Source organism: Myiozetetes cayanensis, unplaced genomic scaffold, assembly GCF_022539395.1.
Source record: "Myiozetetes cayanensis isolate MyiCay16 unplaced genomic scaffold, myiCay2020 scf6-25, whole genome shotgun sequence".
In the NCBI taxonomy this organism is placed as follows: Eukaryota; Metazoa; Chordata; class Aves; order Passeriformes; family Tyrannidae; genus Myiozetetes; species Myiozetetes cayanensis.
In genome coordinates, this window is record NW_026087853.1 from 46,925,966 (window position 1) to 46,942,931 (window position 16,966).

The window sequence follows — 16,966 nt, forward strand, 5'->3', positions numbered from 1 at the left end:
CCAGGTCAACAGTGGGTACAATGAGAAAGAGGTAGAACTGTCTTGATTTCTCTGTGATAAAATGTCTGTGTCAGCATTAATGTTCAAACATCAGCACAAGTAGCCTGCTGTAGGAATTCTGGTGATGTTGGGTGCCCATTGCACTGGGTATTTATACAGTAGTTGAAAACAGTGACGTTCTTCCTACCACCTCTCTAAAGTAATATCTTCCTGTTCTTCTGCTTTTAAACTTTGGTTTGTTTGCTTTAAAGACCTATTACAGAAGGGGGAGAGAGATTCTTGCCCCCAAGGAGCTCAAGAAAGAGATCATGACTGCTGAATTATTCCTCTGTACTTAGTCATTTTTATATAGGGGACCCTAAAGACAAGCAGCCTCAGGAAGCATACTACTGCTACCCAGTCTCTTAGTGGAGCGTGCAGTAAGGTAGTGTTAAAAACTGAGGCCGTATTTTGGGATGTTCCATTGTCCTGTACACATTGGATTATACACTGATTGTCCTGTAAGACAATAAAACCTGGTACCTTCCACTCCACGTCACCATTGAATATTTCACTTTTAGCAATATCGACTCTATTCCAGGCCACCGCCAGCTTCAGTTCATCCAGATACTCTTGGGCCTCCTGACTCTGACTTTTGCAGGCTGGCAAAAATAGCAAAGGCAAATAAACTCAGTACTTTACACTTATGTTTCATTTAATATAGTATTGGTATTTTGATTAGCAATACAAGCTCTCCTTCAGCTATCACAAATCTGTGAGTTGCTTAGCCAGGAAGTCTTCACAGTGTTTTTTCCCTAAATTAATAAATATTAATATTAAAAGATACTATTTTTTTTCTAGTAGAATTTTCTATTAAACCATTAAGATTAAATGGCTGTTCAATTTTAAGAAGGACCCTGGCCTGTAGAAAGCAGGGGACAGGACTGGCTGTTGTTTCTGCCTTGTTTCAATTAGCACAGTAGGAATAGATTGTCTCCCCTCCCCCTTCCCTGCTAAATTTAGGCTAACAAAAACCATTACAGTGACAGAAACTGAAATAGGAGGCAGCACTAGTAATGTCTTCTTCCAGAAGATACAGAGGAGATTTCTTATAGGAGAAATGGATTATTTCTGGAACTAAGGCCATTCTTGTCTTTTGTTTTTGTTTTCTTGTTGGATTTTTTAAAATGGTTTGTAATTGGAAAATATGCCGCTCAGATATATTTCAGTTCTTCTGGAACCTCTACTACTACCAGAAGCAAGTGTTGAAATAAAGGAGCAATTAAACTAGTATTATACAATATCATGAGATTTAAAAGCAAACAGTAGTTTACAGCAAGGTTACAAGAGATACGGTAACTGCCATAGTTAATTTGTCAATAAACAAACAAAAGAACAGTGCATAAGAAATGAAATCTGATCCAACAGCCAACTGAACTTGCACTGGAAAAAAAGTGAACTATACTTATGGCATAGAAGAAGTCAAATAAAACAAATATTACACTGTGCTGTTTTTACTGTTCTTACCTTTTACTAAAGCTTTTAAAATGACTGTGTCCAGTTCTTCTGAACCTTCTTGCTCAAAACTGTGCAGAGTTAAAAGATGCTGGTGTGAAACAATATTTTGAATCTGTTGGGAGTGGAAACAAAAGCCATTTTACACATCATCCTACTGCTATATATTAGTGCCCAAGAGCCCAGTGAAGATCACCCAGGCCTTACTTCCCAAAAACTTACATTCTAATTGTAAAACTGAGGTTTGGCAAGAAGACAGAACATTAATAGTTTCCCATATATAAATAAGTCCTAAGGCAAGGAGGGAGTTACTGCCTTTTTCGAAGTCACTTAGCAGGATAGGATGAATCAGAATGTGAATATGCTGAGAACCAGAGCAGTGCTTTAATTAAAAGATCCTTCCTTAACTCACATTCTTATTTGACTCATAGTCATGCTATAGCCAGCCAGTTTTGTTTTATCTCATTCTGATTTGACATTTAAGTTTTGCTCTCAGAGCTGTTTATTTAAAAGCATAGTCTCTAACTCTTCTATGAGTAGAAGTTCTCAAATATTGATATATTCAGCAGGCTTCTCTTTCCTTCTGCTTTTCTATTTATTGAGTTTTCTTTCTCACAGTGCAGCTGCACTGAGACTTTCTGAGCATCTGGCAACATTGCTTCTATATGCCTTTCATCCCCTTTTGTTAGTAATCTGGCAAAGGTCTTCCTAATGAATTAGTATGTGGAACTTTTAAACTTTAAAGCTAAGGATTACAGCAGGTACTGCAAAGAATAAGTAGCAGACCAGGTCAGGTAAACTTAGTTTATCACAGAGGCACACAATGCTCTTAAGTTTTCCATATAAATATGATTTCAAAGTGTTTTTTTGTTTCTAAAACACTTAGGCACAGTAGTTTAAGTCCAGCAACCTCAAGACAAAGAGTAAGGAAGATCTGTGAATCTGTTTTGTCCTTCTTTTTTAAGAATAATAATATTTTAAGAGCAAGCAACTGACAATAGATAGGATAATTTCTAAACACGCTTCATTCTATTTAATTTATTCATGCTTATCCACAGCTAGGTTTCCATTTAACAGCTGTAGATCATGAATTAGGTCTCTTCTGTAACAGCTGCACAAGCTCCACAGCTGTGGATATAAATAATGCTTCATGTCCTGCAGAAGGACTGTGGAGTTCCTGGGTGCTGGCTGTTACTTGTGGAAATAATTGATGAAGGACAGAGCCCTAAGTGTTCAGCTGAATCGTTAGGATAATGAAGTAGTTTGTATGATCAAATGACCACTTGATTTTTATGTTAGAGGGGTATCCTGTAGCACCAGTGTCACAGCACTGGAGTACCCAAAACTTCCGAGCAGCTTCTTGCCAAACCTGTACTGAGCAGGCTACCAAAGCTACAAATGTTAGGAGAGCTCACTGTTAGCGTCCACTGAAGAATGTCCTTCCACAAGAAGCTTTCTGCAGGGAATTTCTCCTTAAATTGCTTTTCAACAGCTTCTGGCATGATAAGCTGTGGGTCATTCATGAATTCAGCTAAGATATCAGCTGTGCCTCCAGACCCCGCTAAGATAAGCCAGGGAGCAGAATTTTCCAAACCGCTGCAGACTCTCTGTAGTTTAAAAAGTACATTTTCAGAATTCACATATGGAAAGAAAATGTTATTCAAAAGAAGGACTTCTAGCAAACTAGGAGTGAATGTGTATTTAAACCAGATTCACTATGGAATCAGTCCAATCCTCTAAGCTATTATGATTTTTCAGATTCTGTAGCAGGTCATCCATGTATAGGCCCCTGACTAGGCTTCCTTTCATGACACATCTGCTGGGTAGCTAAGCAACCTGATTTGGACAAACAATGCATACAATTTCTTTGACCTCGAATTTTTTTCCCCCCTGAAGTCTGTGTTTCAGCATATTCAAGTGTAAGAGTAGCCCTATACAGAAATTACTAGCAGGCTTTTTGCTGTAGCATCCTTTTCTGCCTGCTACACCTGGCAAAGATGTGCTGAAAGTAAGGAATTTGCCTGTGGGAATAAAACATTGGGCTACAGAAAAAAACACTGAATCATAGCAACTACAAGAGTTGAAGGCTATTAATTCTGTTACTTGTGCAATTAGAATGAGTCAGGCAGGTTGCTGAGAGAAGAAAGCAGAGACCATGGCATCATAATTGCGACAATGACTATTTGCTGCCAGTCTATTTCTTCCTCTGGACTTATGCAAGACTCAATTGATTCACTTGTGGTGCAGGGTTTTTTCTCTAATTTTGGTGTTGAGGGTTTTTTTGAGTTTTATAAAACTGTTATAGTCTTTGGTGTGCATCATGTAACTTGTATTTAAAAAAATTGATGTTCTAAACAAGTGTGACCAGTTATCCCTTCCCAGCAGATTTCCAGCAACTTCAGCCAGTCACCTTTGGTCTCCAAGTCACGTTGTTCTCTAAAACTTTGAACGGAGGATTTATATGTAATAATATGTGATTGTTCTAATCCAAAGATATAGGAAACACTGCAATATTTAGCTTCTAGAAAGGAAGCTCAAGAGGTGACACAATCCTAGTTTAAACAGTGAGATTTTTAATACCAGTGTTTGTTTTAGTCAAACTGACAAAGTTATGACAAGACACAGGGACTGGAGGCTGAAATCAGAAAAAATCACCAGAAATCAGTTGCTGTTCTGAAAGAGGTTACCAGCTTGCATGGCACAGTCTCATCACTTGAAAACTTTAAATTATGGTTAAATTATGTCTCCCTAAAGGTACTGTAGGCAGAGAGTATTATTAAAACAAAAAAAAGTAAAACAGAAATCAAAGAGTATCTCCTCGTTAACAGGCTCTTTAAGTTGTAGAACTACTCAGGAAAAAAATTCAATCTGATCCTTCGCTGGATAAGATTTGGGATTGCTAGTAGACAACACTCCAGTCTTCTATCCTACAACATTCTTTTGCTCAGTGGGACCAGGACACTATTGTTTTAAATGGCATGCCTAGCAAACCTGGTCTTGTACTTCCTCTGAGCTCTGGGACAGGCAGTTGTCTCATTGTTGCTGGACAGCACTGAACGATTCATCTCTTTTTTGTATGTGTTCTCAAGCAATAGCACGGTATTTCTGTTTCACTAGAACTGGAGCTGGTTTCTGTGAGTTTGTTTTGGTTTTGGATTCTTTCTTCCCACTGTACAAGCTGGCAGTGGAAACCTTAATGATCACCTCGTTCTTATTCAGAAGGAAATATTTCTCCCAAACAAATACTGGCAAATTTAATATTAACAGAACTCAGTTCTTAATGGTGTATAGATGTGAAATTTGACTTTATGTAAAGTGCCAACAGATGTTTATCATCCAGCCAAATCTTCCATTAATTACTTGGCACCAGTTAATTTATTTTTCTAAAGTTGAAAACAGCTTCTTACCTCAAGTGTGCCTGGTCCTCCATTTACCAATAAGCAAAGCACAGGGATCTCAATGCTACCCGTTCCTGTGAAATAGATGGTTTCATTTTTAGAAAGGTTAGCGGCTTTCACAAAGCTATTGCAGTTTTGCTGACCCCTCAAAAATACTTGTCCTCTTCCGTGCTGTTTTGGTGCCTACACGAACCTGCAGAAGGCAGGCAATTGCAGAAGCAAACGGGAAAGGAAGAGAATGACACTGTCACCTATCAGACAGTGCACAATATGGATATTGGCATTTCTGTGTGTCATACCACTGTTGAATTTTTATGTTATTTATTTACTGCAAGGCTATCAGGTTATGGAGTAATGGAACTGCATTAGGGTGCAGGACAAGATTGTTATGTTTTCAGAGAGGCAGCTACCATTATTAACTGTATTAAGATACAGTTAGAAGTGAAAAGCTGTCAGTTCATCCCTGGTGTTATGTGTGTGCTGGAAAGTGTAGTGGAATCCAGGAGAAAAGCCTTATAAAAGGAGGATTTAAGAATATGAAGAGGCTGATTGTGTAGCCCAGCTACGATGAGATGAGTCAGATATGATTTGAGAGGAACCATATACTTCTTATTATTCCAGTTAAACAGCTTAAAATTTCATTCAGCACAGTCTAGTGTGGTGATTAATAATAACATAATTGGATACTTTTAAAAGAAATGTTAATGAAATATTTAATATGTCATGGCAGCAGAAATGAGGTCAGCATCCCAGTCCTAAGGCCCATGTATTTTTAGATGGTTTATACTGTAAATGCTGTACTCTGTAATCCAAAGGTGACCATAGATTTGCCTGAAGGAGCTCAATTAAAACAGTAGCATCATGAGATGAATGCCTCTTTCAGCTGGAAGATAAAAGGCATTTGGTCCAAACATTTTTTTGATGTTTCCCTTTGTAGATCTCCCAGAAATCTGTACAGACCTCTTACTTCTTGTTTTGTCTCTTGTGGGATGACTACAAGAGATGATGTTGAACTGAGCTGTAGCCAGCATGAGAATGGCAAGTAACCTAGTTTGTTTTAGTGAATGGCATAGCACTGTCATACCTCCCTAAGGTGATGTTCTTTGAAGAGTGGCCTCTGTGACTACACGTTCCTCAAGGTATGATTAAGTCTTCAAATATTCTTCATTTACTATAGATTTAGATAAAATTTAGCCAGAGGAGTGGCCGGTGTATTCTGACATTATGCTGGGAAGGTGGAAAGTCCTTAATTGCAAAGAATATTTAGTGTATTTAAAAATTTCCTCTAAAAGATTTCTGGGTGTTATTTAAAATAGGGAAATTCTGCATGACATTAATAAAGTGTTTTACTTCAGTAAAGTCACATAGCTTTGCTCAGCTTGTATATAAATGAGCTTAAATGAATGACATCGGTTTTGTTTATAGAAGATAACGCTGAATTCAGTATGTTCCAGTGAAATATTTGTCATATGAATCAGCATTCTTTGTCAGAATATTGTTCCACTGAGATTTGTTCAATCAGATTTGGTTTGCAAGCCAAAAGAGGCTATTTTGTAATTCTCAGCACTGCAACCTCAGCCTACCCTTACAGCCCACCTGTGGTCTTTCCTATGTGAGTCACCAGATAAGTATTTTTCACGTGCATTCATGGTCTCAGGTAAATCTGTGCAACCATACTCTGGGCTGTGTAATGGAATATTCCACTGATGCATACAGCTGTGAATAAGTGTGCTCTCCCTTCCGTTTCAGCTGTGCTAGCACTGCAGGTATTACAGAAACAAAGGAGAGGCAAAAGTAATTGTATTAGTGCTGCAACTGAATTCTTTACACAAATAGCAGTAGTAGACCTGCCCAACACTCAGCTCTTATTATAAACAAAGGTCACATACATTCAGATGGCCATTAGCCACTACAGTATTTACCCAGGGTAATGTTTTATCCTGAAATAAATATGGCTTAAAATATTTCAGAGGGCTTTAGAACAAGTCTTTTTTTCCAGTGTGGGAGCACCTTGTGTGTGAGAGGGGATAAAAGTATACTACAATGAATATCAATCTCTTAGAACCAATGGTTAAGGCACTTGAAGCTGGATTTATTTTCCATTTGTTGTGTTTAAGGTAATTTGAGCTATGCTTTGAAGATCAGCTTTGAGCTACACTTAAGGAGATGCAATAAAAGTCCAGATTTTTGGTTCAAAGAGCAGCTTTTTCTGCTTCAGAAGTTACCAAAGTTCTGCCTCTTACATAATGACAAGTGTGTTTACTTGATCTTGCCTATGCAGGCAATTGTCCAGTTTGGGAATTGGACTTGTCTTTGATAAGGCCAGGGCCCCACAGGTATCACTGTTATGTCAGTATCACTCAAGTTAGCAGGCCTATATAGAACCTACGTACCACCATATCCAGTGCGCTGTTCTGAAATATGCTTTTCCAAGGCGAAACGTAGCTTAGTGGTTCCATCTGGCTCATCTGGTGTTACATGGTCCACCAAAATAAAATGGGAATGGTTGTGGTCCAAGGAATATGGTGGGCCTCGAATATCATCATCTGATTGATAGTGTACAAGACTTTCATTCTGAAGAGAGGAGGAGAGACATTATTGTTCTCCGCAAAACCCAGTCCTTGTTTTAATGTGCTTGATCTCCATTTCTGTGCTGCACACACCCTGAGATACCACACCACCTGTGAGACACTTGAGTAGACTCTTGAAAAAGGGTAGAGGAGAATATGCTTCTTCTGAGAGGGGCCAAATTTGACAGGATTGAGAACTGAAGTCCCTGGAGTTTCCCTCTTGGCCTCTGCAAAATATAGTGACATCAGTCACCATCTCTAGAATGTAGGTTTTGGAAATGTCTGTTGGACAAATGGAAAGGGGCCACGAGAACCCGTAATTGAGGATGGAGCTGTAAAGCCTCAGATGGTATAAAGAAGGGCAAACCTATTAGTTACAGTAGCATTTTGTCCATGTTTAGGCCAGTAGATAAGTTAGCCTGCCACATGTCCATAGCAATTTAAATGCTGCTGTATTTAATTGACAGGTTTATATGAAGTTTAATCATTATTTTCAGTTTGGAAATTGTATTCTAAAAGAGTGAGTGACAGACTTTAGAAAGTGAAGTCTTCTTATCTTTTATTTTGGGTGAGAAGTGTGATTTTTTTAATTATTTATTAGTGATTTTTGGCATAAAATCCGTCTAGGTAAAACAGAACCCCTGCTAGTCTTTTGTTCTAAGGATTGCACTACATATGTCTTCCATACACATACTTTTTCAAGCTCCCCTTACTTTCTTAATACATCTTTCTTTCCTACTGTTGCACATTCACTTTGATACTTCATTCTAGCTGCAAGCCAGACTGTAAATGCCTGGTTATTATTCTTCATTTTCATAATTACTGCCCTCTTGCAAGTAGGTCAGATTAAAACAACTGTTTAAAATCAGCATTTCCTTCTATCATGCCTGTTTCCAATTCCTGCAGCCTTGAGCTGATGAGCAAAACTCAGACTGTCAGCTTGACTATTGTGACTGTATTGCATTTTCCTCTCCCTAATTGTGTGGGCACAGACAGGTGTCAAATCCTTTTGAGAACATAGCAGTGTAACTACACAGGTAACCCAGCTGTCATTAAGGTATGGCAGAGAGATTTACATTCAAGTATTTAAGAGCCAGGTCTTATGAAGGGCCTTCCTTCCTCAATCTCAGCTGTTGGCAGCATCTGATACAGGAGGAGGTGCCCAGTTGAATCCTGGGAAAAGTCCAACCCAGGAGTTATCCATGTTCTCCACAGACAAGACTAAGGCTGATGTTGAAGAGGTGGTGCAAGAGCCCATAGCAGCACTACTAATGCATAAAAACATGAAGCAACCCAGAGGACAAGCTCCTTCATGCTGCACATGCACATCATGCTCCTACGTCGCTTTCCGAAATGAAGCTGCATAGAGTCAAACCGGAGCAGAGAAATCTCCTTCAAAACAAGGTGAAAAGGGCTATTATCAGGCACTTTCCTATGGCTTCTTTCCTTGTCAGCAGCTCTGGGAAGAGTAGGAAAATCAGAGGCTGTTCCAGGAAAAGCAGCAGTAAACTTTCACGTCCTTTACAAACAGCAAGTGCCACAGATTTCTTTTACTTCCTTCTCTCTGTCTCTCATTTGTTGGGGAAAGCTTTTTGATACAATTAATTTCCTTCAGATTTTTTGTTTTGACAGAGGGTGTGCCTATGTTCTGCTGCCATGTAACATTAAGCCTACTCACTGAAGATTTGGCCTTTGACTAGGACCCAGAGGCACAACAAACAATTGAAAAAGGTCCTTGGGGATTTTCCTATTTATTCTCTGAAAATGTGGAAGTGATGTTTCAGTGATGTTTAAGGCACACCGTTAACACAGAAGAGGCAGGAGGGATCAACTGATTTCAGGGCTTGTTTTTCTCCTTGCTAGTGTGGATTGTTAGCTTTATTTTATACAACAAGCTGCTTGTGTTAGTGCCAAGTATAAAGTGAGTTGGGTTTAGATCAACATCCCTGTCTGTAGTTCCTTTGTCTTAGAGTTACTGACTAAAATCCAAAATGTTTTAGGGTAGAAGCTGTGCCAGAAGTCATAGGGTCAGGAACGCTCTTTACAAAATATTCCTTGCCAAAGAATTTGGGCTTCAGTTAAGGGAGAGAAAATCTAATGCAATTAGAAAAACCAGTGCACTTGTTTTGTAGGTGCTGATTGGGAAAGACGCAGATGCATTTTGATCACATAACCTAGGAGGGAGGTGAAATAGTTTGCATTTGCCAAAGCAACTTTCCTGAGAAAAATACACAAACATAATGAAACAAATTCTTTCCTCTGAGGTCCTTTCAGATCAGTTCAGCCACACAAATAGGTTAAAGTCCTGCAGCTAAAGAGTCCCACCTCGTGGAACACACAGGTGGCTGTCGTTGGCAAAAAAAGATGAAAAAAGGGGAAGCCCAATTACAATAGATCACTGATATGGGCTGGCAGTCTCCCAGCTGCTAGTTGGTACTTGTAGGCCTTTCTGAAAGAGCAGCTAGGTGTGAGTTCAAAGGGCTGCCTTTGTCATTTGTTTCTTAGCTTCTGCAGGGAAGTAAAATTGTGCAGAGAAACTGTCATTCTTTGTTATTACACACCTATTTTGTTGTTATAATATTTTGCTTAAGACAGACTGTATCCCCAGTGACAAAAAGGTAATGCTACTTTTTCTTGTTTCTCCACTTCCAGGTCAATTTAGCATTAACACTTCCAATAACTGTTTTGTTGGGTGAGGCTTTATTATTTGTTGGTTTGTTTTGATTTTGTTTTTTTCTTCCCAAGAACTTTGATTTCTGTTACACCAGTTGAGAAGTCCCTAGAGCCCCCAATAACTGGGCGAAATCCTGCATGGCTGGTATTTTTGGCCTGGTGCATTGTGCAGGTTTTTGCATACTAAACACCAATTCAGCTGCTACTTAAGAAAACCTTGTCTTAGAATACTTATGTCTGGCTTTCCATAACAGAAAACATGCTTTTTACAGTATTTATATAATAATTTGGAGTAAGTGATCCCGCAGTAAGTGAATAGGGGAAAAAAACATTGAAGGTACTTTATTCCAGTGCCCTTTTCCTGACGTTCATCCTTGCGCTAATGTCTAATGCTGCCATCCGCTGGATATTTCTGGAATCGCTGCAGCGTGCACCGAACGCATAGGGCACAGAACCCTTTGGTTCTAAATCCTTCTTACTCTTTATTTTTTTCTTTCAAAACACAGTTTAAAACCCTATTTTTTTTTTTTACAGTTATATCAAAGTTGTTCTTCCAACTACTTCCAGATTTTGTAAGCGTGCAGGTTATACATCTGTTTCACAAGTAGAATGAGTGAAAAGTACCTTTGTGTTGTCCAGAATTTCTCTGTGCTGAATTTTTCTGAGTGAAGTTATTCCTATGGCAATCACGCTCGCTCTGGATGAAGTGCTAGCCAGTGCAAGATCTCGGACTGCTTGCACTAAGTGTCTTGTTATTCCTACACGTAAAGCACTGGTAAAAATCCAGGCACCTGAAATTATTTTTTAAAAACAGTTAGATAATTTCTTTGTAATTGAACATGTTTGTGTGACAAGTAACATTACTTGCAGTACCATATTTAAGGTGGTTTTTTTTTTTAGGTGGATAAAGTGAAGACAGGTCTTGATGAACTATAACTTTTAGAATTAAAATACATACAAAATACCTAAGGCTTTAATAAGGAAAAAAAGAAGAAATTATATGCCCAAGAAAACATTCTTCACATGTCACATGATGCAATGCTGCCATCTTTACTCTGATATTAATAAGCTCATTAAGAGTGCTGTGTCCACTCTAGAGTCACTCACTGTCTAAACATGAGCAGAAACATCACTGTACGAGGCAGTTCTGACTGTTGTACGAGGTAGAGCAAAGGGATGGAGTGAGGGAAGTTGTTGGCTTGAACCAACAGTTAAGCAATCCTGTATAATCACCTCTGAGCAGAAGAGCTTGGGCATAACCTGGTTAATCTGGACTTCTATTTCTCTAGTTCTTGTGTGTGTAGAGAGTGAATTCTTTAGGAGACTAGAGTTTATACTATATTAGAGCAGTGTTGTAAGGGTGGCAAGGAATCATGAACACCCTAGGTAAACAGCTAGCTGGCTTTTTTCAAATATGTAACATAAAGAGACTGGAGATCTTGATGCTGTCCAGTCTTAAGTACAGAAGACACATTGAGCTAGAGAATATCTGTGTGGCACAGAAGTACCAAAATGAGCTTTGGTACTGGGCTTTGGTCATTACAAAAAGCAAAACTGTTACAATCTTGTCTGGAACAGTGGCTAAACGAAGAGATTGCTGTGAAATGCTCACAGATATTTTCACTTTGTTTTGCACATATTTTCATAAAGCTATGGAGAGAAAAAAAGGTCATCTTACATGAAAGTCACTTCCATGCTTGTTCCCAGACATTGGAGGGTTTGGTTTAGTTTTTAAATGCTTTTACTACTCTCATAATTCATGTAAACAACCAGGGAGAAAGTGAGCTGACTTACTTTGTGTTATGCATAATAAGGTTTTTTTGTTAATCTTGAGTTTAATCATAGGCAGTTTGACTAATAAAGTCTATTCAACTCTTAGCTTTGAAAAAAACAAGATTTCAAGAAGTAAAAATGGCTGTAACATGATTTTGACTGGTAGCTAAAAAGTGAGAATGAAGAACACAAGAATTCTTATTTTTGACCTAAATTCACTCTTAATGAAGTCAAATTGCTCTGCTCTCTTAAGAATTATTTTGTTATGGCACCAAAGAGGGACAATGTATTTGGTCCTATCTTATGCTATCTGCCTAGTCTCATCTCTGAGGGAATAATGTCAGGTAATTTTACACTTCAGGAATGATTGTCTAGAGTAATTTGGTTCAAAATAACTTATTTTTGCTCCTATAATACAATCACTTCAATTTTCAAAGCTACTTACAGACAGGTTGTAGATTGTATTCAGCAAAGTCTTGAATTTCAAAAAATTGTGAGCAAATCCATTGACATTAGCAGATTGCTGGATGCTAGGTGTGAGAATCCAGCAGGGACACAAATTCCTTCTTTAACACCTAAAGCACTAACCTGTGCTTTGAGCTGCCTTTATAAGTCCTTTCTTTAAGGTGTCCCGTAGCCAAGGCTTCATCTGGAAATTTTCTTCTTCCCCCACTAAAGAGACAACCAAATTGGGAGCAGGTAGCTTCCATTTGTTGAGCATAACTTCGAATATAATTCCAGGGTGAATGGTACTCGGGACCTTAATAAACTTCAATAAACAAAACAAAACACCAGTGAATAGCGATAGGACAGTAAGATACAGTAGATTTTGTATAATTGCCATCGCAGTAATTGTGCCAGTTCCATGGGCTAGTTCTGTGTTGCAGACTGACATATTACACTCTCCTCTTATGCTGCTGCTCCTCTTGAATGTTGCTGCCTTCGGTTTCATGTCAGTCTAGCAAAGCCAACAAATTTCTTAGGTGTTTCTTGTTTCTGCGCAAGATGAAATATTCTCCTGAATTCATGGCTGTTTCTCAAGGATATGTAACATGAATCTATTGCTTCTTAGGTTCTCTATATATTTTGAGTTTGTTCTTAAGACTTTATGATGAAACAAAATCTTAAGGCAGATTTCAGGAATTCCTAGGAAGTCCTTCTGCTCTAGCACTAATGTATGCACGGAATAAGTGAGCAGGTCCATATACATCCTTCTCTGCATATTAGCAGAACACAGAGAGAACTTTAAGAAAAATCTTTAAACGGCTCAAAAGTACATTTCAAATGTTGAAATCTAGGTTATTATTTTTTGGCAGAAAGATGTAAAAACAGGGAATGATGCAAATTGAAGGAAGTAGGGCACATAATTTTTTTTTTTTAAGGGAAAAGTTAAATCTATTTGTAGCATATCAACCCTACTTGTACCGTATAACTGCAAATCATGTGATTGACTTCTGTATATTAATAGGCCATATTTTCAACCACATTCTTGTTCAGGAAGGTATAGTCCCTACTTTGAGTACAATGTGGTGCCTCACACTGTGGCACTTTGACCCTCACTGTTACAGTCTCTACATTTATTGCTAAGAAGCTCAACAACAGCAGTAGTGTTAAAGGGTTAAAACCCTTTGTGCCCTACCTTTCCATGTTTCTTCCCAGAAGCTGTGAAGTCTATTTCTCCTATGCAGTACGGTAGTTCTCTTTTGAAAGTTTCCTCTTTATCACTGCTGCAGAGCTTGGTTTCCATTTCCTCCATTGCATTTATAAGGTGATTGAGCACCAGTAGACCAAGCTGTTCACTGAGATGACAGAGAACTGAAAAATGAGAGGTTATTTTAATCGGAGAGGCCACAAAATCCACTAACATACATCTAGCTGAGTTTTTAGTCAAATATTTTACTTTTTACTATTATGCTTGTAATGTTCAGCTAAAATTGGAGGTCTTTGTACCAAATGTCAGACATTATATATATGAGAAAGAAGATTCCACACAATGCCATCTAACTTAAGTTATAAAAGGAATAATGAAGGAATAATGAAGGAATAAGTCTCCCTCAACTTTCATTTAGCAGGCAGAAAGCTGAGTTGCAAGGTGCAAGGCCCTCCAATCTGTCCAAAGGCATGTGGGATGTCTCAGAGCCCAAAGGTGACCCTAATTCTACAAGAGAGAAAGAGGAGTCTCAGCCACAAACTATTTCAAACAAGAGTAGAGTTGTGTCGGTGAGTGTCTGAGTCATGGTTTCTTGATGTCGTGCCTCGTGTTGCTGTGACTTACATTACCTGACATGAATGCTAAATAAGTAAGTGATGGCATTGTATTTGTCTAAAGATACTTCAGGAGAGGTTTACTCTCTGTTTGCTGCAGGAATAAGCTATTTATTCATAAGCCCAAGTATTTAAGGCCAGGCTGTACTCGACAGAAACACACAGTTCAAAAACACAGGTGGTTTTCTCTGTATGTGGCTACAGGAATGACAGCAAGTGACCTGTCCTAGTGCAAAGGTCACATAACAAGAGTTGTTCTTCTGCGCTACATGGAACTGGAAAGGTCTGCAGGCACTTGAAAGGTCTGCTTGCTTTTTCCATGTTCCAGCTTGACTGAACTGACAGAATTATGATCTGAAAAATATAGATTTCAACTTGAATGCCTTATTTTGTTTCTTTTTAAAACAAAAGCAATGAAATAGCTCTCTCTCCTCTGCCTTCAACTTCATGTTCAAGTAGGTATTCAGTCTTTTAAAGAAACCCCTTGTGAAACTAAGCCAGCAATAGTAACCAACCCTGCATTAATCTTTATTTCTCAGTCCAAGAGATTTGCTGTGGATTTAAAAGTGGGTCAAACTAGCAAGGCTCTTGTGGGTCTGTTAGAATGCTCCAGTAGAGGGAGCAAGCCCTCCAGATGTTCCCTTAGTCTGAGAACTCTTTTAGGAACTTGCGTCCTGGCTGCTTCATCACTGCTGCCTCTGTATTCTATTCTGTTTTCTGTGAAAACATTGCTCAGAGTTGCCTTTTTTTCTCCAATCTGCCTCTGAAAAGTGGTTATGAACCCTCTCATGATTTGCTTACCCTGTAGTTATGCCACACCTCTGTATCCACCCCCAAACAGTAGGAGATCACAGGTTTGAAGATGCTTGTTCTCATTCTCCCTGCCTGCTTGCTACTTGCTTCTGGACAGAACAAAGTGTTGATTGTGAGGAGTAAGATATCAGACTAGTCTGGTTAAGAGTCTTACCTAAAAGAACTTCTTTTGGATCATCAATTATGGTAGCCACAGCAAAACCCACCTTTTTTATTCAAGTCTACTTTTCCACTGGGGATGCAGCTTTATCTCCTGAGAGCATTGAAGAGAGGATTCTGGGAAAAAATAGTAAATATGGAGTGATAATAATACATTTTGTCTGCTGTAAAGTGCAGAAAACCCTTCCTGGAACTTGCTGACAGAACAAAGCATTTGATTAGAGAAAAGACTGAATTTCCAGGGTACATTAGTCACTGTTCATCACTGTCCTAGACAGTACACACTTATTTATAGCTTCATACAAGCAATGAACTTGGAATAGATAGTAATTTACAGAGTAATCTGATGGTTAATTTGGCCTCAAGTGGTTAATTTTAAGTCCTGTTCTAGACTTAGCTTGCAAAATTCTCTCACGTGATTATCTGTGACTTTTGGAATAAAGACACTAGGCTGCTGAGATTTATATTTTTCAGAAATAGCACATTGTTTGATTTTTCAGTTTAGGAATTCTGGTTCTCAGTGGTAGTGAACAACAGTGAAGGAGATAAAAATAGGTAAGACGCAGAAACAGAAGTTTTATTCACAAGCTTTTATAAGGCTGGAAAGGGAGGAAAGCACCTGGTAACTGGGACTGCACAAGGCACTACCTTCTTCCTTTTTTTTTTCCAATCAAACTGTCTCTGAACCATGACATTAGAGACTGCAAGCTTATTTTGGGGAAGTATTATGTCATCTTTCCATCTGTTCTTATACCACTTCTTCAGCATCCCTGCAGGCCACTGTCTGTGACAGTATACAGAGATACATGGAATTTGTTATGATCTTCTACAGCTGTTCTTCTGTTCATATTCCAGTCCAGAAAATCTTCAAGCATCAAGAACAGAAAAGCAGTGCTGACAGAATCGCAAAACAAGTCCAAAAATTATGTAGAATTCTGAATGGTTTCCATGCAAGAATATAGTGTAGCCATATATGGAGCTGAGAACCTACAATAGATGAGATCCTGGACTACTAGGGAGTGATATTTCTAAGTTTCCTTGACAGTTTTTCTTGTTTTATCTTCTACCTTTTGTTTGACTTCCAAGAGATAAATACTGTGACTTTCAGTATGATTGCAGTAATGTACAGGTACAAATGTTCTATATCACTTCAGTATTCTACCCAGTGGTGCTAACAGAACAAGGAAATGCTGCTTTTATATTTAAAAGGGTGGGGAATAAGACTTTAAAGGCTGCTCTATAGATACTACCCTGTACTGGGAAAAACAAAACCTCATAGGCAAACTAAGAAAGTATGGACTGCATGAGGGGACAGTGAGGGAGATTGAGAACTGGCTGAATGGCAGATCTCAGAGGGTCATCATCAGTGCCACAGGGTCTTTTTGGAGGCAAGGTTCGATACTGGCCCCAGCATTGTTTAACTTACTCACCAATGACTTGGGTGAAGGGGCAGATGCCTCCTCAGCAAGTTTGCTGCTGTCACAAAGCTGGGAGGACTGGCTGATACCCAGGAGTGCTGTGCAGCCCTTCAGGAGGACCTTGACAGGTTGGAGAGACGGGCAGAGAGGAACTGTCTGAAATGCAGCAAAGGCAAGTGCAGGGTCCTGAACCTGAGAAAGAATAACCCCAGACACCAGTAGAGGCTGGGGGCTGACTTGCTGGAAGCAGCTCTGTGGACAAGAACCTGGGGGTCCTGGTGGACAACAAGCTGCCCGTGAGCCAGCAGTAGTCCTGGTGGCCAAGAAGGCCAAGGGTATCCCGTAAGCTGTCTCAGCTACTGCAGTGTAACCCCTTATTGTTTGAGGCAGAATCACCAAACAC

The 16,966-nt window shown here is 39.0% G+C and overlaps 1 protein-coding gene across 1 annotated transcript in view; it reads right to left on the bottom strand.

Annotated features, from left to right (window-relative positions):
• The window catches only part of TRPM5 (transient receptor potential cation channel subfamily M member 5), a 38,888-nt gene extending 25,224 nt beyond the window's left edge, over positions 1 to 13,664 (bottom strand). The window contains exons 1-8 of the mRNA XM_050335660.1: positions 13,548 to 13,664; positions 12,497 to 12,677; positions 10,760 to 10,926; positions 7,286 to 7,466; positions 4,902 to 4,966; positions 2,910 to 3,101; positions 1,507 to 1,609; positions 523 to 641 (exon numbers count right to left, since the gene is read on the bottom strand). Coding sequence (XP_050191617.1) covers positions 523 to 641; positions 1,507 to 1,609; positions 2,910 to 3,101; positions 4,902 to 4,966; positions 7,286 to 7,466; positions 10,760 to 10,926; positions 12,497 to 12,677; positions 13,548 to 13,664 — 1,125 coding nt within the window. The remainder of the gene's footprint in view (positions 1 to 522; positions 642 to 1,506; positions 1,610 to 2,909; positions 3,102 to 4,901; positions 4,967 to 7,285; positions 7,467 to 10,759; positions 10,927 to 12,496; positions 12,678 to 13,547) is intronic.
• Between the last annotated feature and the right edge of the window lie 3,302 nt (positions 13,665 to 16,966).